This window comes from Bos mutus, chromosome 11 (assembly GCF_027580195.1).
Source record: "Bos mutus isolate GX-2022 chromosome 11, NWIPB_WYAK_1.1, whole genome shotgun sequence".
NCBI classification, from domain to species: Eukaryota; Metazoa; Chordata; class Mammalia; order Artiodactyla; family Bovidae; genus Bos; species Bos mutus.
Window position 1 is genome coordinate 6,684,629 of NC_091627.1, and position 22,286 is coordinate 6,706,914.

Below are 22,286 nucleotides of genomic sequence, written 5' to 3' on the forward strand. Positions count from 1 at the left end.
TGACTAGTCTTTTGAAATTATCTTAGTGAATGGTATTGGGGGCCTTGATTAGGAGACAGATGAACGTAGAGATGCTGCAGCCAATAACACGCTCAGATGCGCGGCTGATTGGAAGTTGGAAACGAAGCGGGGAGGAACCCACAGCTGATCCCTGAAGCTGTGCTCCTGGGATGATGGAGATGGCCGCTGAAATGGGAAAGTGGGAGGAGGATCTAGTTTGGGAGGCCAGACAGTGAGCGCAGGTTCACCTGAATTGTGTCCCAGATGCCCAGGCACCATCAGGGTGGAAATGGACTTCAGAGAGAAGGCATGGTGGCACCTAAGCCTCAGATAAGAACCAGAACGGGAGAAAGAAAAGCGGAGATGCTGCTGTGTAAAGAGGTGTCGTTGATGCCAAAGGAGCACCTTCAGGGGAGGGTAGAGAAGAGGACCTAAGATTTCCTCCGGGGGAGATGCCGCCTGTTCTGGGAGGCAGGAGAGAGAGGGCTCCCACGGGGAGTTTAGAGAAGGGTCCTAGCGACGCAGGATGAGGGCCTGGCAGCTTCCGGATGGGAGGAGAGCGTCCGTCTTTTCTCCACTTGTTTCACTGCAAGACTCGCCGTCTGCTCCAAACCCGGGTTTGACAAGAAACCTAAACTACTCTGACTTTGCTTTTTCAGGTCAGAATGAGGGAACCATTTCAGTAGTTGAAGGAGAGACGCTGTACGTAATAGAGGAAGACAAGGGCGACGGGTGGACCCGAATTCGGAGAAATGAAGATGAAGAGGGTTATGTCCCCACTTCCTACGTCGAAGTCTATTTGGACAAAAATGCCAAAGGTGCTAAGACTTATATTTAATACAACTTTAAAAAAAACCACAAAACTTTAAAATTGGAGTTGTTTCTCCCCGCAATCATGCCTGTTACAGGCAGTTCTTCAAAAGACTGGATGGGGAGCGTCACGGTGTGTGTTTCTTTTAGGCACAAGCTGAATTTCCTGGGCTGGTTTTGATGATAATTCAGTGTCACTTGCTCATGACATTTTCCCTGGAAAGCTGCCAACTGCCAATTTACAATGGTGTCCTTTGAAATCTGATAAACATTTCTCCTTGGGGCAGCGACTGTAGATAACCAAAAAGTTGCCTTTTAGCTTCTGATTCATATTTCTGAATCTGAAAGTCCATGCATGTCCTAGGGGTGCAGAAGACTTCAGCTCTCATTAATAACTAGTGTCTGCCAGAAAGTGAACCACCTTAAGATGTTACATTTGGTAACTTCATAAACTGAACTGCGTTAAGTTTTACAGTCATTCATTTTGGAGGAAGTCATCAATAAAGAATAGCGTAAGTAAAGAATGGCGTTGGTACCAAAAGTGTGTCTATTTCCTTAAACATGTTTAAGATCATTGTTAGAGCACCATGCTACCCGGTTATGTCGATACGATCCTAGACAACCCATTGAATTATGGAAAACTTGGTCTTTCAACCAGTTGGTTTTCACATATGACTACTCATCTTTCTTTTGCCAGTTGACAGAGTTGATCAGACGTGCTAGAGCTGTTGAGATAGATTATGTAAAAACAACTCTCTTCATTCTGTTCTGTGGGAGGTTTCTTGTGCCCAGGTGGTGTTGTGAATAGACCCTTGTAAGCAACACACAGACCCCAGCACATCACTTTTTAAGGTTCTTTTGGTTTGTTTTAATTGTTGGCATTGTTAAGACCCAAAGTGTATATTTACTGAAAATCATTTTAGAACTTCTGGATCCTTTTATATAATAACCATAAAGTGGTTAATTATATAATAAAATGTTTCACCATCTTAAAGGAATCTGGGTCACATGGGGATTTGCATTTTTAAATTGGCAGGCTAGGTAGTGAAACTGGGGACATGCCCAATGGTTGTGCTTATGTCTAGAATCTTCCCTGAGATCACAGAGAACCAGCTAAAAATGAGTCAGAGTAAAGGTATAGGATTGAGATTCTCTTTTTTTTGGCTTTGAAAATTATTTATTCATGTCCTTCCTACTTTTAAATAGGAAATCAGCTCCTTGCTTCTACACTATGGACTCCTTTTAGAAGATCGGGTCAATTTAAAACTGATTTTAAAACTGACAGCAATGCATTATGGGGTCCAGGACCTGGCAGGAGTTATGGGTGCCTGTGGCAGATTCTAGCAGAAAGTTCTTCTGCATTTCCCAAGGGCCTCTCCATTATTCTTGCCTGGAGAGGAACTCGGTGACTATGGTCCATGGGGTCACAGAGTTGGACAAGACTGGGCAGCTAACATTTTAAGGGCCACCAAAATGGAATGTAGTAACCTTTACTTAATGACTGCCTGATTTTTAAAACACTTTTAATTTTTAAATAATCACAGATTGTCAGGGAGTTGCAAAGATAGTAGAGAGATCCCCTTTATCCAGCTTCCCCAAGTGGTTACATCTGACAAAATCGTGATCCAGTATCAAAAACAGGAAACCGACACTGGCCAGCCCGATTTTATTTTTTTAGTATAATTGTCATTTAAATTTCTTTTGCATTATTATACCTTTGCTGCTGTAGTATCGATAAAACCACCCATCCTGACCCCAGATCTCTCAGGAGAATCATTTCAGCACTTCCTTTTAACTACCACAGCAAGGAAAATCTGTTGGGGAGTTCATGAACAGTAGGTGGTCACAGCCTTGGGCATGTAAACCAAGTGAATACCTAAGACATTAAAACCCAGGATGAACTCATTTCCAGACTGTGAAGTATTGGAGAAAATAAACTAGACACTGAAAAAAAAAGTCTTAAAATGAGGCAAGTCAACATTAGGCTTTTTAAAACTTGATTTGAAAAGTATGGCATGCCATGAAGTCGGTTGAGTTTTGATTTATTTGTTTGTTCATTTTGCTTTTATTCCCCTCCTCTTTAGAGCTGTGCAAATCTAATTCAGGAAATAGCTCAACGTCTTTTGGATATGGGTGGGGCGATTTGGGCACGTAAATTATGATCATTATTTTAGCTTGTATGCCTCAGTACCTTCAACCAGATGAATCTGTGTCCTAGTGACTCAACAGCAGAAGATATTTTTTAGTTTCAGGTCCATCTAAGTCAGTGTGCAAAGGATTAGCAGAAGTCTTGAAACAATTCCCAAAGAGTTCGGGAACTTCCATTTCCACCCCCAAGGCACACTTTGTGTTCTTGTAACAGTGAATCCGTCAAAAGTAGCGAAGTCTCAGCTTGTGTATAAAGTTTTCTCCTTTTATGCAGAGATACACTTAGAAGCTAAGAATGGATGTAGACTCTTTCTTTTCCCTACCTTGTTCATAAGTCTGTTCAGCCTGCCCCACAAACGCTGCCCTCCCTTTAAGCCCAGCGCAGCCGGGTGGGGCTGCTGCTTTCCGATGCCTGCGACTCAAGAGCAGTGGTCTTATCGTCAGTGATGCCCATGCACTTTCGTGTATGTGTGTGGTGTCTGCCAAGTGACTATTTAATAACCGCCAAAATAGTTAGACTAGAGGAAGTTCCACTGGCCAACTGAATTGTGACTGTCCTCTTTTATGGTTTAGTTTGTTTTTTTTAATTGCTCTCTGTGAAATATGTCCATAACTGCCCCTTCCCCAATCTATTTGTATATACTGCAATAGAAAAACTAAAAGGATGACTTGAATTCGTTGTTTTAACGTTTTACTCTTTTATTTGTTTGTTTTATTGGTGATTCTGCTGCCTAATGACCTTTTTGTTTTTGTAACCGCTGGGGGAGCCGGAAGGACGGTTACACTGGTAGCTAGGTCCCCTGCCGGCTGATCCACACTTGAGTTTATTGTAGACACTTGGGTTCTGAGTAAGTTTTGTTTAAATACGGCCAACATGACTGTTTCCTCTCTCTTCCTTATCCTCCGAGAAAAGAATCTGTGTGGCATCTTGTAGCTGTACCCTCGTATCTGACTCTCTAATAAACGTTATATTTTTCTCAGTGTTGTGTATTTTAAATGATTTTTCACCTCTCCAAGAAATTCTGTGTAATCCAAGCATTTAACCCTCTCATCTTCAATAATGGGGAGTTTTCTAGCCAAATGCTTTTTTTAAAAAAAAGAAAAATTCTGCCCTTTCCCCCTTGTTAAATGATGACACCTTCTCTGTTGCTCACCCTGTGTGCGCCTGTGGGCTTCGGGAGTCTGTCTCTCATTTCTCTTCTGTCCCCCAGATGAAGAACTTTCACTGTTTATTACTGAGCGATAGGTTTTCCTTTTCATCAAAGATGCTGCCTTTTACTGCCAAGGAACCAAGAGTGTCGGTCACAGAGAGAACCGGGTCCTTGGGCTCCTGACATCTTTCTGGGAAGCTGGTTTCTTTCTTTGTCTCAGAGCTCAATTGATGAGACAGATGAGTTGGGGCGTGCGGGAGTGCACCGTCTCCTGGGTGCTTTCTCTTGCCCCGGAAGGAAAGACTAGCTGCTCTGACTGCAGATAAAACCGTGAAAGTTCCTTATCTCAGACTTGCCCTGTGGTAACCAAGTGCTCTAAAAATGCCCCCTCCCCCGCCCTGTCCAGGGCGGTGCAGTCTGCCTGAGAGGCGGAGTGCCCGCCCCTGACCTGCCCGCCCTCCACTCTAACTGCCTTTTTCTTTCTCTGTCTTTTGTGTTGTAGATTGCTAAAGGTGGTTCCGGGAGCCAGAGCCTCGGGGAGCCTTCCCAGGAGAAACCCTTCGGTCTGCTTGTCTCCACAGGCCTGAGCGCCCGCGAACGCCCTGGGCCTGGGTTGCTGTGTGGCCCTGGGCCCCTCAGCCTGAAGTTGACATCCATCCCCACCTGCAGCTGCTCGCTTTCTTCTTTTCTTTCCTTTTTACAGCATGTTCCTCAGAGCCCGGCTCCGCCCCTGGCCCAGTCTGGCCGCCTCTTGGCAGGGGGAGGGCGTCCCTGCCCCGCGACCTCGGTCCACCTGGCGCAACCCGGCCCGTCCACGATTCACACTGTGCCTTTCCGTGAAAACTTTGCCACTGGTCTCCCGGCGAGACAACCGAATCTGGGCGAGGAGGGTCAGGCCTGCGCCTGGTGGACTGGGTGCCCAAAAGTCACTGATGTGTCCCTTACGTTAGAAAATACTCATCTTTTCCCAAGTCCATTGGGTATTCGGTGGTCCTTTCCTGACTATGGACCCTCACCAGGTACTAAACAATCGGCCCTTGAAATGTTTCACGGCCTGAGTGTCCATGGTGGACACACACACACACACACGTTTTTGTTTGAGGTCTTGTCTTCAGTGGCCTAGAAAAGTCCACACCAGAAGTCAAATTCCAGCTCTTAGGCCAGTCCCGCTGTCTTGCCTGTGTCCCCTCCCTTTTCATGGGGTCAAGGAAGATCCCAGCCCACCTTCTCCCCGTTGGCCACCCATTGATAAGGACCGCGGGTCGTGAATGAGCGTCTTGCCTCTGCATTAGCTCATTGGCCAAAGGAAGACTCTCCCCTTTCTGTGAATTCCAAAGTCCGCGCCTTAGGACTCCAGTGCTGTCATCACCAAAGCCCCTGTGCTTCTCGTGGTCCGCCAAGTGATCCTGTGGCTGCAGCTTCCACATTTCAGCGTGTGCTCTCCAGGCCACGCAGAGTTAATCGTGTTTTGAGCTGAATCTCCTTCCTCTCATGGATCTTTGAGGAAGACATGAGGTCCCGTACCCAGTGGGCCGCTCACGCCTTAGAGCAGCGTAGCTTCTCTACTTACCTGGTGCAGAAACAGTCAAGAGAAATCTTGGACTGTGGGTTTCTGTGAACAAAGATCCCGTCAGAAGCCCCAGGGTGCCATCAGGCATCTTTCCTGTTGTTCGGCTTTTGGTGACTAGATGGTCACCTTGAGCCTCCTTGCTGCTTTGCCACACTTGCGAATCTAAGACAAGGAAATCTGGCAGGAGCTGAAGGGACCGGTACAGACAGGACGGGTCCCGAGGGTTAGGCCTTGGTTCAGGGGTAGGAAAATGGTTCCTCTCAGCAAACCAGGGTTGACCACACACCAGCCTCAAAGCTGCTCAGTCAACCTTTGGTGACAGGAAACCACGAGGGAACAAACGCCAAGTGTGAGCAGGGGAAGAGGAAGTGGCTTCAGGTTGGAGCAGGCATTGGGCCCCTCTCACTCCTTCCGCCCCAGAGTGAGCCTCTGCAGCTGTGAGCGTCTGGGACCCCTCTGTTAACCCAGGGGGCAGCCCCATTGTCCCAGGCTCCTCAGTCTCACAAGAAGACTGTCTTGGCAGATGACGGCGAAGCCAGGATGCCAAAGGACAGGAAGAGTCTGGGCTCCACCCGCGTCCCTGCAAACCAGCAGGCGCGTGGTTGCTCCGTGCAGCCCCAGCAACCCCACATAGGGTTTGTCCATCAGGCGTCTCCAGGAATTCTGAATTTCACCAAGTCAAGCTGCCCGCTCTCCACAAGGATGCTAATTTTTTTTTTTTTTTTAAGAAAAAAAAAATTGGATTCTAGAGCCTCGGGAATGCATGTGCATTGCATCTTTCATATTAGGGGTCAGGGTAGATGAACTCCTTCTGAATTAGGGGGAAAGGTATAAGCTGCAGGATTTGTTCTTTTAAACGTCTGTTTAACCTGACATGGACTATGCTTGTGTCCTCTTGTGTCCCCTCTGCCTTTCTTTTTCTCTGTACCACCTGCGTCCAAAAAAGAACGAAGAAGTGCTTTTCAATGTTCACCTCGGTGTTTGCTTCTCTGCCAGTCTGTGTGGCTACGGGGAAAGGGGAGTGCTGTACCAGCTGGGGCTTAGTCAAGAAAATAAGTTATTATAGGCTAGTTGAGACTTATCATTTACTCTGGGAATCCTACTGTGAAGTCGTCTATATATTATTATGAGCAGTTCACATAGAGTAGAAACGTGGACTCTGCCATGTGCTTTCTCAGCCTTCCCTCATATCCACTGACCATCATTTCTCCACCGACGCTAGAATATTGTTATGCTGTAAGAATGACTCATTGTTAAAGAACGTACTCTGAAAATAACTTAAAAACAGAAAGTGAGGAACTTGTCGTTTACCCAATTTTTCCTTTGCAGAATAGGAAAGAATAAAAAGGCATGGTAAGCTGGGATGGGATTTTCCTTTGGGCTTTTATCATGAACACCCTGAAGCTTTGGGGTTCGAGGAGTCTGTCTCTCCAGCGGTTAGTGCAGAGGCCTCAGTCCCTTTTGGTAACATCTGTAATTGCTGGGGAAAAGTTTACTGAACATGAAAAGGTTATGTGGATGCTAAGTATTTTTCCAGAGAAGTCAAATTTCATACTTCCTAATGGCTCTGCCTCCTGTGCTTATATCATCAAAGGAAAAAAAAAAAAAAACTTTAAAAAGTGATCCAGAATTCTATTTTAACCTGGTGTCCAGCACCTTTAAACTTCTGGGTTTATCAGTGTGTGTTGCACTAATTCTAAACTTCGGAGGCGTTTCAGTGTTGTAACGGCCCACTGCCATTGTAAAGGTTCTGGAATTGCCCATTTGTCTCTAGAGATGGAATTAAACCAAATAAAGTGCTTCCATTGGAAGGCTCATATCGACCTTGTAACTATATGTTAATCCTCTAAATGTTAAATAAAAGTGTAACTTCTGGCACAGTATCGCGGGACTGCTTTGTTGCACAAAGAGGTGACCCCAGTCTTGGAAGCAATCAGAGTCCCCTGGGCTGGAGGCTGAGCTCCGATCAGGTCATTGATTTACGGTGTAAACTGGACATAAGTCCCGGCGCCATCTGCCTGGAGAAGGGCCTCAGACCCAGCCAGCTCGAAATTCCACCCTGGCCCTCTGGGGAAAAGCTGTCAGAGACCTTGGTGATGCAGAATTCAGGTTGACTCAGTGCAGAGTTCTGGGGAAGCTCCTTCAGTCCGGGGCATTTTTCATGCATGCAAATTTGGCTAGCAGCTACGCTGGGATTTCGAGGACCCAACTGTCTGTGGGGGGATGGAGGGAGCCGTGAAATTGCAGCAGGTTTGCATTTCATTCGTGGTCTGGTGTCACGAGTGCTCAAGCCCACCCTCTTCTTGGCAGCTTGGCTGGAATAATCACTGGCTTGTGTGAAGCTCAGGACAGCCTGCTGCGTTTAAGGGTAAGGGCCTTGTGCCTGCACCGGCCGGCCCTTTCCATATCCAGCACTGACAGTCTCACCCCGGGTTTTGCTGGGGGGAGACTGGTTCATGCCCAGACCTCTTTGTTTTTTAAGGCTCTTTAGAGCCAAGGTAGGAAAACAGTTGGTGAGGGAGTGAAATATTAAGTGAGCAGGGCGCCCTAGCTAATGCCAAGTGCCACTCACTTGCTGAGGGGGTGGGAGGGGAGGCCACCAATGAGATGCCAAGCCTCACTGTGGCCTCAGCTCCTACGGACATCGCCAAGTTCTCAGCAAAGCCTGATGTCTTCTCTGCTGGGGAGGATGGTGTCAGAGAGCCAAGGCAGGGTTCTCGGGCAAGAGACAGGGGTGGTCAAGGGAACAAGGCGGCCTATGACTGTCCTGCCGAGGCCCTCTGGTCCAGGTTGTCAGCAAAGGGCTATTATGGGAAGACTGTTGCCAGCACTTTCTTTCTGGGCTTTTCTCATATTTGGGGAATAGTCTCTTAACAGTCTGTAGGAGGCAGAATGTCTCCACCTGTCTCTTAGAACCGCCCTCTCCACCCTACCCCCACCCTTCACACACACCGCCCCCCTCGCCGGCTGGACCGGGGAGCACCGAGGGGCTGGGAGCTGGGTCAGCCTCGGGCGCGTGTTGCCACCTCTCTGGCCTCCGGTTCCGGGGTAGCGGGGTGAGGACAGGAGGCCGGCAAGAAAGCACTCGGTCGACGCCACAGCTACAGCTTAGATGTCAGTTCTGAGGTTCTTAGATATCAGTTCTGAGCGGGAGCTCACTCCCGTCTCCGTGATGGTGTTATTCTGATTCCTGGGCAGAATTCAGGGCTGGGAGCTCTGTGACCTCACTCTGCGCGCAGGTCTGAAACACTGAACCGCCCGCCGTCCAGCTCGGCCCGTCTTTATATACAGCTACTTGCTTCAAGCATCTGGGGATGTGACACTTGAACCTTCTGCGACCCACCTCCCGCCCCTGCGGGATCGAAAACCAGGGGCGGTGACGCAGTAGGAGCGGCGGACCGTTGGTTTCCTGGTGCGCTCCCGAAGGCAGCCTCGGTAGCGCAGAAAGCCCTGACTCAGACTAGTCGGTCAGGGTCCTCGGGTGGGTCCGGGAATCGCAGCATCCGCCCCGGCCAGGCCCCGCCCCTCTCCGTCTCTCCCCGCCCCCTGCGGCCGGCCCCGCCCCCGCTCGCCGTTGCGCAGAGGCGCCCGCGCGACCCCTAGTGGCAGAGAAGCCTGCCTGCGAGGAGGGAAGGACGAGGGTCCCCAGGAGGGCGACTAGACCGGAAATGGAAGTGGGCAGAGGCAGCGGGGGTGGTTCCAGGATGCCCTCCCTCTTAAAATTAAAGCGAAAAGAGATCTCTGGATTGTGCGATCCAGGGACAGCAAAAAAAAAAAAAAAAAAAAAAAAAAGGATGGTGCAGGTGTGAGTGAGGGAAGGAGCAGGAGGCCTGGATGGTGACCAATAGCAGGCCCAGCCGCCACGTGGGGATTAACGTCTCCATGGGTCCTGGGCAGTGAGGAAGTCCAGACCCTGGCGCTGCCCACCTGGCCTACAGAAGGCCTCTCCTTCTTCTCCCTGGCTTCTGCTGGCCTTTTCTGAGAAGGGGAGGCATAAGCCTTGTTGCAGCACCCTTTGAGACCCAGGATTAAAGTGCAAAGGCTGCAGAATGGCACTCAGCAGCCTCTTTGTGTCAGGAGTCATTTCTTCACAGCTGCACGTGTTCGGACCTAACACTATCTCTGTCCAGATGGTAGAACGAGTGGTGTTTACTTAAATGACCTCCCATGAGCTGGAGATGGGAGCAGAAACAGAACCACCCCCACGTGGCTTTGTCCTCAGAGCCTGGGGGCCAAAAGCTGCGGGAGGACACAGGGATTTCCTCATTTTCCTCTGTTGGGCCCCGGGAGCAAAGGGGTGGGAGGATCCCCTGGGTGCTACAGCATTCTGCCCCAGGAGCCTCATGACCCACATGCGTGTGCATCCTCCCACCATGCCAGGCCAAGAGCCCTGCCTGCAGTGCCGACTCTCCTGTCAGCCCTCATCTGGGCTGCATGCTGGTGCCTGGTCCAAAGACGGCCTGGAGGCTGCATCGGAACACATACATCCTGGGGACAGCCTTCCTGGACACGCTTTGTCTAAAATGGGGATGGCTCTCTTTAAGAGCTTTTCCCAAAGGCATTAATTTCTTCTGCATCCTGTGCCTTTGCTATGACCAACAAGCCTCTCAGCTGTGGACAGATAAAGGTGTCATAGGGAAGACAACCAGAGGGAGGTATGGTTCCGAAACACCACTTCCTTCCCCGAGGCTCTCAGGGACTCAAAATGTGGTTGGGCAAGACTCGCAGGATAATCTACTGTTCGCATGGAATTCCAACTAGAATAAAGGTAAGGAAACTACACTTTGGGGATAGCCGCACCTTACCAATGGAGAAATCAATGGCACCCCACTCCAGTACTCTTGCCTGGAAAATCCCATGGACGGAGGAGCCTGGTAGGCTGCAGTCCATGGGGTCGCTAAGAGCAATTTCACTGTCACTTTTCACTTTCATGCAATTGGAGAAGGAAATGGCAACCCACTCCAGTGTTCTTGCCTGGAGAATCCCAGGGACAGGGGAGCCTGCTGGGCTGCCGTCTATGGGGTCGCAGAGTCGGACAAGACTGAAGTGACTTAGCAGCAGCAGCACCTTACCAATGTATTTTCTGATGCAGCTTTGTGAACAGAAGCACAGACAGGTGGAAAGGCCTGCAGACACAGGTAGCAGTTGGTCTACAGACTCCCCGGTCTGCCAGGTGGCTTTTGACTCTAAAAGGTGCTGCTGGAGCAAGGCCTGGGCCAGCCTGGAGGGAGGAGCCAGACCACAGGATGCCATGTGGGAGACAGAAGATGGAGGCGACTTCCTCTGCCGCCCAGCGCTGCCCATCTCCACTCATCTGTAAACCAAGTTCACCAACCACACACTCCTGCTCTGCTTTCACATTCTATCTCAGTGTGGCCCAGCCTGTTATTTCAAGGGAAAACAGAGGAAATATCTGAAGGCCAAGTGGTACCTATATCCTCCTGTGCGTGTGGTAAGTCGCTTCAGTCGTATCCAACTCTTTGTGACCCTATAGATCATCACCCACCAGGCTCCTCTGTCTATGGGATTCTCCAGGCAAGAATACTGCAGTGGGTTTCCATGCCCTCCTCCAGGGGATCTTCTGGACCCAGGGATCAAACCCACATCTTTAACATCTTCTGCACTGGCAGGCAGGTTCTTTACCTCTAGTGCCACCTGGGAAGCCCCACCCTCCTGTGGTAGCTGCAACAAATGAATATTCATCTCCAAGCCTCCAGATGACTCCACCCTCCAGACAAAACTTTCCCATTCCCATCTTCCATGTTAAACAGGAAAAGCCAGTCACCCTATCTTTACCATGAGATTCCCCCATTCAAATGGGGGAGCAAAGCTAAAATGAGGCTCAGACACATACACACACACACACACACACACACACACAGCACGCACGTGGTGAAAGTATAAAGAAAAGTGAGGCCGACTATAAAGAAAGCTGAGTGTCGGAGAACGGATGCTTTTGAGCTGTGGTGTTGGAGAAGACTCTTGAGAGTCCCCTGGTCTGCAAGGAGATCCAACCAGTCCATCCTAAAGGAAATCAGTCCTGAATATTCATTGGAAGGACTGATGCTGAAGCTGAAGCGCCAATACTTTGACCACCTGATGCAAAGAACTGACTCATTTGAAAAGACCCTGATGCTGGGAAAGACTGAAGCAGGAGGAGAAGGGGACAACAGAGAATGAGATAGTTGGAGGGCATCACCGACTCAGTGGACACGAGTTTGAGTAAGCTCTGGGAGGTGGTGATGGACCGGGAGGCCTCGAGCGCTGCAGTCCACGGGGTCCAAAAGAGTCGGACACGACTGAGCGACTGAACTGAACTGGGGGCCAAAGGAAATGCAGGGAACAAGCTTCGGCTGAGGCTGGCGGGGGCGATCCGCAGGCTCTGGAGGGGCTTCAGTGGGACTGTAAGAGTCTTTCCTGGGGGTGGGTATCTGTTGCCCCTTTTATCACTCTCTTGATGTTTCTGCAGATCTGCGTCTGATGGGATTTCGCAAGTAAATGTTTCAAGTCATACATAAAATCTCAAGCTCTTCTCTCCCCTCCAAACCCCCAAAGCATAAACAAAACCAACTCAAACCGCAGAGGCTGTAAAACACTAGCGTCACTTAAGTGTCAGGGAGCCCTGGGTGCCAGACACGGGCAACCACAATGCCATGACAGAGGTGCCAAGGTCAGCCGCTGGGGAGGAGATGGTGCCCCCGCCCCCCCGCCCAGGCTTTGCCGCCCTCGAAGGGTCCAGCAAGAACCCCTGCTTCTCAACTGCTCCGAGGGGTCCATGCTGCAGAGAAGAGAGATCTGTGGGCGATGGGGGCCTCAAGCCCCGACCACAACCGGCCCCCCTTCTCTGGGGCTGGGGTGGGTCCCAGGAAAGGAAGGACAGAGGCCAACACGGGCTGAAAGCGATGCGGTCTCCTCTTCCGCTCCTGCAGCCTCTTGGGGAGCCGTGCAGAGCCCCCTGCCACATCTGGTCACTTGTCACGTTTATCACGGTGGTTCCACGGCCCTCCCCCACGGCAGCCAGGTTCCCTCGCCTCCTCCCCACCCAGGAACAGAATTAAGTGCAGCGGATGCAGAGACGCGGGCAAGGACTGTGGGGCATGGCATGTGTTTACTGGGATGCTCTGAGCTCACGCTAGACGCAGACGTGGGGCGAGTACAACCTGCACAGCGGAGTCCATGTCACAAAATGGGGCAGCGGGCGGCCGCCAGGATCTGCAGGGCGGGGTGACTGCTGGCGGCGGCGCCAACTTCCCAAGGGCTGCGGCAAATGTCCAGAGATTCCAGCAGCAGCCTGTTCTTTGATCTCGGCTGCCTCAGTGGGGAAGGAACCAGATCCGGGTGCAACGAGATCACAGAAGTGACACACTGTGAGAGCTTCGGGGGCCCTGCCAGGGCCACCGGCCGCCACGTTCCATGGGCATCTCTTCTACGGAGACTGAGGGCACAGCAGTTGGGGGGCTTTGGTCCCAGGACCCCTTCCCTGCCCCTCATTCACTCTGGCCCCAAGGAGGTGGGCCTCTCCACCTGGCTCTTTTGTCCAGGGGCTTCTGTGTCACCTTGCTGTGCTCAGGGGTCCCAGCACCCCGGCGGTGGCCTCACTCAGCATCTACAAGACACCCTTCTGGGACCCACCCATGTGAGCTGGTCCAGGCACTCCCCTCCCCGGGCCAGGGGCTCTGCGTGGCTCAGTGCTGGGGAGAAATGTCAGCGCCCCCGCTACGGAAGCTGCATTAACAGCAAACACAGGAATATGAGGGATTCCTGCTGCACCACCTGGGTCCCTGGCAGGGGCAAGTGACCAGTGATGCCCGGGGCAGGGCAAGGCAGAGTGAGAGGGGACCAGCTGCCTCTGGAAACCGTCCCCCCGAACAGAACACCAAGCCCGCCCCTGGGTCCCAACTGCCAATGCGTCCAGAGTTGTTAAGTCTGCAGGAGAAACGCTGCGAGCAGGATTCTGGAGACTTCTGTGATGACCGACCAGGGTGCGGGCGAAGCGGGGCCTCAGCAGGAATTGGCACGGGGACCCGCGGGGGCGGCATCCTCAGGGCCGGTGTGCGGCACCCTGCTCGGGGCTCTGACCCGCAGCTGGACCAGGCACCGGTGGGCAACGCCTGGGAAACAGCAGCCCCCCTGCGACCCCCCATCCCAAGGCCGCAGCCCCCAACTTGAGGGTTCCAGGGACCACGGCTGGGCCGAGCCAGCAAGAGGGCAGGTTCGGTGACAGCGACGACACAACGGCAGGGACCCGAGTTAACGTCGCGGAGCCGTGGTCATTTAAACAAGCCTGAAGGGGATGTATTTCCGAGCTGCGGTGTTACTCACTGTGAACCAAAATAACTCTTCTGCCTCTTTACACATCTGGGTTTCCAGAGCGGCCAGCCTCTCTTCTGGGGACAGACACCCTCCACGGGGCGGAGGGCAAAGGCGGGGGCCTGTGGGGACAGCTGGGTCATCCCTCGAGAAGGTCCTTCTTCTGAGCAGCCTCAGGGAGGGGGTGCAGGGGTGGGGGGGTTGTGTGCGCAGGGCACTCCCCAATGCTTGAGAGACATGGGAGGGTCTCTGCCAGGGAGGAGGGGACTTACAGACTGGCCCACCGAGTCACAAGGCCCGGGTCTCGGCTTCGATCTTCTGTTCACCGTGCAAGCTCTCCGGGTCCGGGAGCTGAGCCACGCTCTGGCGGATGGCAATCTCGGGGCCGCCGCCATAGAGGTTGTTCAGGTACACCCAGGTCTCCTCGGAGATCTGCCCATAGTCAGCTCCTGCAGGGTCCGAGGGGCTGCCGCTCAGGCTGGGCTTGCCCTTGCTGGAGCCACCACCTTGGCAGTATGGGGGCTCTGAGAGGGGGGCTCTGGGAGCGCCAGGCCCCAAGGAGGTGGCGGGGGGGCAGGGAGGACAATCATGGGCTTCTGTGCCAAGCTGTAAATGGGAATCTTGGGGTTCTCCAGGGGCAAGCCCCTCCCCTGAGGACCCCCAGAGGGCACATCTGTGGCTGCAGCCCCTCATTTCCTGGGGTGGGGGTCATGCAAAAAGGACGGCAGGTGAGGTGGCAGAGTGGGGAGAGGGCGTGGGTAGGGAACAGAGGGGCTGGGGCACCCACGCAGAGGCTAAGCACCTCGATCGCTCTGCTCAAGGCCCAGGCCTGGACTTGGATGGATGTCGCAGCCTGACTCAGGGGGCAAGGGGGCTCCTGGGAGGACCTGGAAGCCAGGAAGTGGCAAGAGGGGGCTCCCAGGAGCCAGGAGGGGAGCCTGGCCGGCTGGGAGGGGGCAGGGTAGGGCTGAGCCTCACCCGGCTTCAGCTGGATGTGGCCGCTTCCTTTGACCTGTGCGATCCTGCTGTTGTCAATGGGCCCCGGGGGCTCTGAAACAGACAGCTCGGGCTCAGGACCTCTGGGCCTCTGCAGCAGTGGGCAGAAACCCAGTCCCCAGCCACTGGCAGCCTCCAGCCCTCAGCAGATGAGAGCTGCTCTCCAGGTGTGAGATCATACCTGTGACCCTGGAGAGGTGGTGCTGGGCCCCAGGAGTCAGGGTCAAGGTCTTACGGGGTGAGGCACCCAGGGCTCCAAAGGCTCATCTACATGAGTCTAAAGGCTGGAGGCACTCATGGTGTCCCTGAACCCGGCAGAGGGGCATCCTGAGGACACCAGCCCCAGTTTCAGACCCTAGCTTGGGGCAGAGGCGGTCGTGGGGAGGTGGACATCCAGTGTCAGCTGGACCCTGCCCTCATCTGAGAGTCTGGCCCGAGATGGGGCTGTGACTCTGGAGCCGGGTTCCTGATCAATTAAAGCCGCTACAGGCGGGGAGGGGGTGTGTGGATGGCAGTGAGACCCGCCTCCTTTCCCCACGTCCTGTCCAGCGCTTGTGCTCGAAAGGGTGAAATGAACATTCAGAGGCTCCGGGCTCTGCTGGCCCCGCTGGGCTCTAAACCCTGGTCTGGGAGCCGAGTGTGGGACTCAAGGGGTAGGGAGAGAGCCACGTGCAGGTGAGCGAGCCCAGGGTCTCAATGAACGGCCCTGCTGTCTCCACCTCTGTGAGTGGAGAATAACAGCATCCAAGTCCTAAGAGTCTGAAGGCATCGAACAACTAACATCTATCTAGGGCCACGGAGTCCCCAGAGGAAAGGGCCTGGCAGGAGGAAGGGCAGTCACCCTGGTCACCACAGGGCAGAGGGGCAGGAACGGAACGGGCAGCACGAGATAGCTCCTGTCCTGCTGCAACCAGAATGCCTGACCGGGCGGGAGAACACCCGTGCTCTGTGCAGAGGGTGAGCGCTGGAAAGGGTGGCACCAAAAACCTGCTGGGCGGGCTCAGATCCGGGCACCCCAGCCCACACCTCCTGGGACACTCCCGGGAGGTGGGCAAGCCCCAAGTCCCTGCCAGCACGGGGTGCGGCGGGCATGGGCCAGGTCCCCCTGACTCACCGTTGTCCTTGCCCTTGACGAAGGCCTCCCACTCTCGGAACCACTGCATGCTGATACAGTAGATGACGCTGGGCGACTCCTCGGCCTGGAACGCCTTGTTCAGCTGGGCGGGGTGGAGCCGAGGGGAGGGTCAGTGAGAACATCCAGCCCCTCTCGGGCCCCACACTGGACTCTCACGAAACACCGGACACCCAGAGAAAGTTTAGAACTGCCAGACGAGTTCAAAGAAAAGAACCCTCTCCTCCATGCTCCCATCACTCTGAGGACTGTTGCTAACACTTGGGTGAATCTCTTGTTAATGACTTTGTAAAAACCCAGTTGAGATCGCATGGCAGATGCTGTTCCCCCTGCACTGAACTGAACCTGGTCCCCTGCTCACTCCTTAACTAGCCTGACATATTATTTTTTAACAGCGACGAAGCCAGGTGTCTAACGTCCAACCCTGGACTGCTGAATGATGGAGGCACCCTGGGTCCCACCCCTGTGAGCAGCACCTGGGGTCTCGGTTCTCACATACCCCGGTGGCCCCCGCAGGAGTCTTTTTCTCCCAAACCGGATCATACTGGGTCCCATCTTGCAACTTGGTGTTTTCATTCAATGCACCCTTCCGTTGTCAGTTCACAGAGCCCAGTGGTTCCCCGGGGGAACACCTGCCCAGGTCTGGAGGTAATTTTTGCTGTCACTGGCATCAAGTGGGCAGAGGTCGGAATGTTGCTAAACATCCTACAACCAGCCCAATAAAGGACTATCCAGCCCCAAAGGGCAGCACCCATCCCTTTAACAGCTGCGTGGAGTCCCCTGAGCGGAGGCACCTGAATTTACTAAACCTGACCCTTCCCTCCGGTGACCCCCTTCACCATCTGGCCTGGCCTCTGGCCCTCTGGTCTCCTACAGAACTAGGCTCCCACCTGAGCCTGCCTGCCCTGGGCTCCCCGCCCCTCGCACCTTGATGAAGGTGTCGATCTCCACCCGCCTGCGCTTGGCCAGAGCCTCGATCTCCACCTGGCAGATGGAGCACACGTACAGATGGTTCACAGCGGGGCCGCCCCCAAACCTGCACCCGGGTGGGCGGGAGAGAGAGACACACACACACACGAGTCCTGAGGGGAGGGCTCCGCCGGGGGAGGCAGCAGAACCTGCCAGAAAGTGAGGTCTCCTAGTGCCGCCCTGGCCCAGCCCTCAGGCTCCCTGGGCTCCCTGCGCACGGCCTGTTGGCTCAGCTCACCTTCCCCACTTGACTGGCGGGGCTGCCCGCGCACCTGAGGGCCCGGAGCATCCAGGAGAGCGCCTGCCCCAGGGCAGGGGCGTCACAAATATGTGCTTCATGGTCACGAGGACCATTCAACACTCTGGCTTCCCGTCCTGGCCACTGGGCAGCGGCCGTGGTGGCCGAAGCTCACCTGACCTGACTCTGAGGACAACGCTGAAGGAAGGCTGCAGGTCCTTCTGCAGGCAGGTTGGGGGCGCAGGGGTGGTCTACACTGGGCCTGGGGATGCTCTCACGGGGTTCTAACCCATCCATCAGGGCACAGGCCACGCCTGACCTGCCAGTGGGTGGGGCCGAGCCAGTCCAAGGAGTTGGGGCAGCAGGGATTCCCCAGCCTCTTCCTCCCCATACTATGATATCACCCCGATGACATGGCACAGCCCGCCTGCTGGGTGCAGAGTGACCTGAGTCTGGGCAGGGGCTCACCCCTCCATGAGAGATCCACAGGCTCTTGAGGGACTTGAACCTGGAGGGCCTCAGGCAGCAGGCACTCATGGCCCCAAGTGAGGCATGGGGTGGGGAGAGACATCTACCAGCCGGCAGCCCCACAATGGACTGCGAGGGGACCGCATGCTCTCTCTGGCCAGGTTTCTGTCCCCTGTGACTGCGAGGGTCTGGCTGGATGCCCCAGGCAGACACGGCTGCAAGGGGGAGCCACTCCCAAACTGCTTCTGTGCTGCTCTGCTACCGGGGTGAGGGCAGCGTGGGGTCAAGGAGGCACCCCTCCCAGGCCCTCCTTGACAGAAGAGGATGCTGCGGGCGCCGTACCTGCTGTAGAGGTGCTCCCACACATTCTGCGGCAGGATCACCACCAGGTCATCGATGTAGTGATATTTGTTGGGCGGGATCCCTGAGGAGGAAGGTACACAGAGGAGCTGGACCTGCCAGCCCTCCCCCGCCCCGCCCCCCGCACAGGAAGGTGGCCTCACCTCCGTGGGAGCAGAGGAACGTGTGGTTGGTGATGGGCCCTGGCTCCGCGAAGGTGTTAAACTTGTTGAGCCATTCCCGGGACACGTAGAACCGCAGCAGGCTGGGCTCCCGCATGGCGGCCAGGGACACCACCTGCTGCCGCTCCCGCACAGCTTCCTCGCTGCTCTTCCTGGGGCAGGGCGGCACGGGGGCGGGTCAGGGGTGGGAGCCACGCCCCGTGCAGGAAGCCCCACGTCTCAGGCCCCTCAGCACCCCTCCACATCTCAGCACCCTCCTCATCTCAGCACCCTCATTTCAGCACCCCTCATCTCAGCACCCTCTCATTTTAGCACCCCTCCATATCTCAGCATCCTCCCATCTCAGCACCCTTCATCTCAGCACCCTCTTCATCTCAGCACCCCTCCCTACCTCAGCACCCCTCATCTCAGCACCCTCCTCATCTCAGCACCCCTCCCTATCTCAGCACCCTGCACGTCTCAGCACCCCTCCGTATCTCAGGACCCTTCTGCATCTCAGCACCCTCCTCATCTCAGCACCCCTCATCTCAGCACCTTCCTCATCTCAGTGCCCTCATCTCAGCACCCTCGCATTTTAGCACCCCTCCATATCTCAGCATCCTCCCATCTCAGCATCCTCCACATCTCATAGGCCCCACCACCCCTGCCAGAATTCCAGCGTCATCACCTCCCACCAGGACCACTGCAGAAAACCCAACTCAACTACGTGGGTTTCCTGCTTTCCCAACAGCAGTCAGAGCAGCAGGCTCTTTCTAAAACCCCCAATCATCACTCTTCCCTGGCCTAAAGCCCTCTCAGGCGCCCCTCTGCACCCGGGTGAAGTCCCGTGGAGGTGGCGCGGAACGCTAGGCTCGCGGGTTGCTGGGCAGGGCCCCGGCGCGCTGGCAGAACCGCACCTGTAGAAGAGCACGTAGGCCTCCGCGTTCTGCACCACCGTCTCGTGGACCTCGGTGACGTACTGGTCGTCGAACTCATACCACTGCCCGTTGATCACGTTCTGGCAGTAGGCAATGTAGTGGCCACCTGCGGCGGGAGATGCAGGCGGTGACGGAGCCCCCGGGGGACTGGGCGGGGTCGGGGCAGGGGCGGGCGCAGACTCACTGCCTGCCGTGCCGTGGTGGCAGATGACCGAGAGGAGGTCATAGGTGGTGATCTGGGACGTGCACTCCTTGGCGAGGAAGGGGCGCAGGTCAAGGCCCTCGAGGGGGAAGGATACGTGGCTGCTGATCTTGAAAGAGTACATGACCTCGTGCCTAAAGCGCTTCAGGTGAATGCACAGGATCTGGGGGAGGTGGGTAGAGGTGCCGATCACTCGTGGTCTGGCCAGGGCCCCGTGACCCCCAGCACCTGATGGAGGCCTCAAGTCAGGGCTCCGGGAACTGCCCCCCCAGCCCACTGTGTGACCCACTCAGGCCCTGCAGCCCAGGTGACTACAAGAAAGTGCTTACAGCCTCGCAGAGGCCCGGAGCCAATGGTCCGGCCCTTGACTCCGTGTGAACACCTCAAAGAACCACGCCTGGGGGTATGCTGCCCACCCTAGCTGGGCACCCCCTGGGTGTCTGAGCAGCCTCCCTTTGTTCAATACACATTTTCAAGGATGGAAAATCCTTATTGACTACTTGTAATTTGGTTGTATTTTAGATTAACAGCCTTTATTAGAGCCATTAAAAAAAGAACCATGGATGGGAGTGGGCCCAGGCCAGCTTCCAGTCCCTAGAGAAGGTAGGTGTGACTGAGCTGCACCACCAGGCCTGGCCGCTGGGATGGGCTGTTCTGGAACACTCGGCTGGTCTGGACAAGAAGCTGTCACTGGCCCATCACACTGACCCCCCAAAGAACTCTAACCACCAGCTCTGTGGGTGCCAACTTGTAGAAGGCTTCTCCACAAAGGCTCCCCCCAGACCGGCTGAGCCAAGCTCGGCACGTGTGCCTTAGGCCACGCACACCTCTCGTCGCAGCCACAAGCCTCGGCCAGGCCTGTTTCTGCCTCAGGGTTTCCCCCACCGGTTCCTCCCCTCGTCTCGCTCCACCAGGCCAACACCTGCCTACGACCGCAGGCCCGGCTCAGACGCCACTTCCTCAGAAAGGCCTTGCCAGCAGCCCTGCCTCGGGCTCACCCCAGAGGGTGAGCTCGGTGGCCCCACACCTGCTCCTGCCCTCACAAGGCGTGCTGAGGGATGAAAGAACTGGGCTCTGCGTTACACACTGAACAACGAGCCTCCCTGGCATCGGCCAGACCCTCCCGGGGTGGGGGGTACGGGGGGGGTCTCTCAAGACTCAGCAGCAGAATCTCCACGGGTCTCCTGAGTCTGGGAGGGGGTCAGCCACTGCCCTGCACAGCACTGTGCACGCGGTGGACAAGGACCAGCAGGCAGAGGGGCGGGGAGCTGCCCACTCACCTCCGGCAACCGCAAGACCTTACAGTACTTCACCCCGTTGCGCAGCCTGGGAGGAGAGAGCAGGAGACGTGAGCATCTGGAGAGGGGCCGGGGTAGGCGAGTGCCCCTCCCACCCCAGGCACTCTGTGAGGCTGAGTTCCCTGGGGAAGGCCAGGGGGAAGATAGAGACAGGAAGTCGAGGAGAAGCCTCCAGAATGCACACACTTACTTTTTACACCGTTCACAGCTGTACATGTTGTCACCTGGGCAGTAAAATAAAGAGACCAAGGTTAGAAAGGATGCGACATGGTGGAGAAGGACACATGATGACTCAGAAGTAGAACCAGACCATGCTGCCTACACGAGATCTCTGTTTTATCTTCAAGGACACACAGAGGTTGAAAGTGAAGGGATGGAAAAAAATATTCTGTGCAGTGGTAACCAAGAGAGAGCAGGAGTGGCTGTACTTATCTCAGATAAAATACTTTCAGCCAAAATCAGTTACAAGAGACAAAGAGGGTCACTATAAGTGATAAAGGGGTGCGTTCATCAGGAAGATGTAACAACTGCGGGCAACACGGGAGCACCTGAATACTGAAGGCACGACTGAAGGGAGAGATACACAGCAATTCAGTAACAGCTGGAAACTTTGACAGACCATCCAGACAGAAAATTAATAAAGGAACAGCAGACATGAATAACACTAAAGACCAAATGGACCTAACAGGCACACACAGAACATTCCATCCACCAGCACCAGAACACCCGTCCTTCAGACATGCACACAGACACTCTCCAGAAGAGATCATATGTTGGCTCACAAAGTAAAAACCCCAACGTATTTAAGAAGGCCAAAATCACGTCTAATATCTTTTCCCACCACAACGGTATGAAGCTAGAAACCGGTAACAGGAGGAAACCTAAAAAACTCACAAATACGTGGAAATTAAACAACACATTCCTGAACTGATGGGTCAAAGAGGAAATCAAAAGGAAATCAAAAAGTATTCTGGGACAGAAATGAAGATACAGCACGCTAGCACTTATGGGAGGCAACAAAAACAACTCTGAGAGGCAACTTTAGAGCAACAAATACCTACAGTAAGCAAAAAAGAACGTTCCCAAACAATCTGTTTTACACCTTAAGGAATCAGAAAAAGAACAAACTAAACCCAAAGTTAGCAGGAGAAAGGGGATCATAAATATTAAAGCAGAAATAAATGAAACAAACTAGAAAGACAATAGGGAAAAAAACCAATGAAACTTTTTTTTTTCCAAAAAGAAAAAATTAACAAATCTTTAGCCAGTTTAAGCAACAAAAAAGAGACAGGACTCAAACAAAATTATAAATGAAAGAAGAGACATACAACCAACACTGTAGAAATATAAAGGATCATGAGAGACTTTATATCAATGAACTATACACCAACAAATTGGATAACCTAGAAGAAATGGATGAATTCCTAGAAATATAAAACCTACCCAGACTGAATTATGAGGAAATGGAAAATCTGAAAGGAAATGCCGCACAGCTTCCCACATGACCTGTCCGATGTACCTCTTCCATCTGGCTCTTCCTAAGTCATATCCTTTTA

At 53.9% G+C, this 22,286-nt stretch overlaps 2 protein-coding genes across 8 annotated transcripts in view; one reads left to right on the plus strand and one right to left on the minus strand.

Annotated features, from left to right (window-relative positions):
* The window catches only part of FNBP1 (formin binding protein 1), a 132,511-nt gene extending 124,949 nt beyond the window's left edge, over positions 1–7,562 (plus strand). For 6 of the 7 annotated variants that reach the window (XM_070378843.1, XM_070378844.1, XM_070378846.1 and 3 more), the window contains one exon: positions 660–3,938. In XM_070378843.1, the coding sequence (XP_070234944.1) occupies positions 660–838 (179 nt within the window). In that variant the 3' untranslated portion in view covers positions 839–3,938. Of the gene's footprint in view, positions 1–659; positions 3,939–4,611 lie in introns of those variants that run through there. The other variant, XM_070378845.1, reaches the window with a different exon arrangement.
* Positions 7,563–12,743: 5,181 nt separating this feature from the next.
* Positions 12,744–22,286, minus strand: part of USP20 (ubiquitin specific peptidase 20) — a 44,675-nt gene continuing 35,132 nt past the window's right edge. The window contains exons 16-26 of the mRNA XM_014482575.2: positions 20,921–20,954; positions 20,713–20,758; positions 19,415–19,595; positions 19,210–19,336; positions 18,296–18,465; positions 18,135–18,216; positions 17,045–17,153; positions 16,100–16,202; positions 14,968–15,039; positions 14,262–14,438; positions 12,744–14,111 (exon numbers count right to left, since the gene is read on the minus strand). Of these exons, the coding sequence (XP_014338061.2) occupies positions 14,278–14,438; positions 14,968–15,039; positions 16,100–16,202; positions 17,045–17,153; positions 18,135–18,216; positions 18,296–18,465; positions 19,210–19,336; positions 19,415–19,595; positions 20,713–20,758; positions 20,921–20,954 (1,085 nt within the window). The 3' untranslated portion in view covers positions 12,744–14,111; positions 14,262–14,277. The remainder of the gene's footprint in view (positions 14,112–14,261; positions 14,439–14,967; positions 15,040–16,099; positions 16,203–17,044; positions 17,154–18,134; positions 18,217–18,295; positions 18,466–19,209; positions 19,337–19,414; positions 19,596–20,712; positions 20,759–20,920; positions 20,955–22,286) is intronic.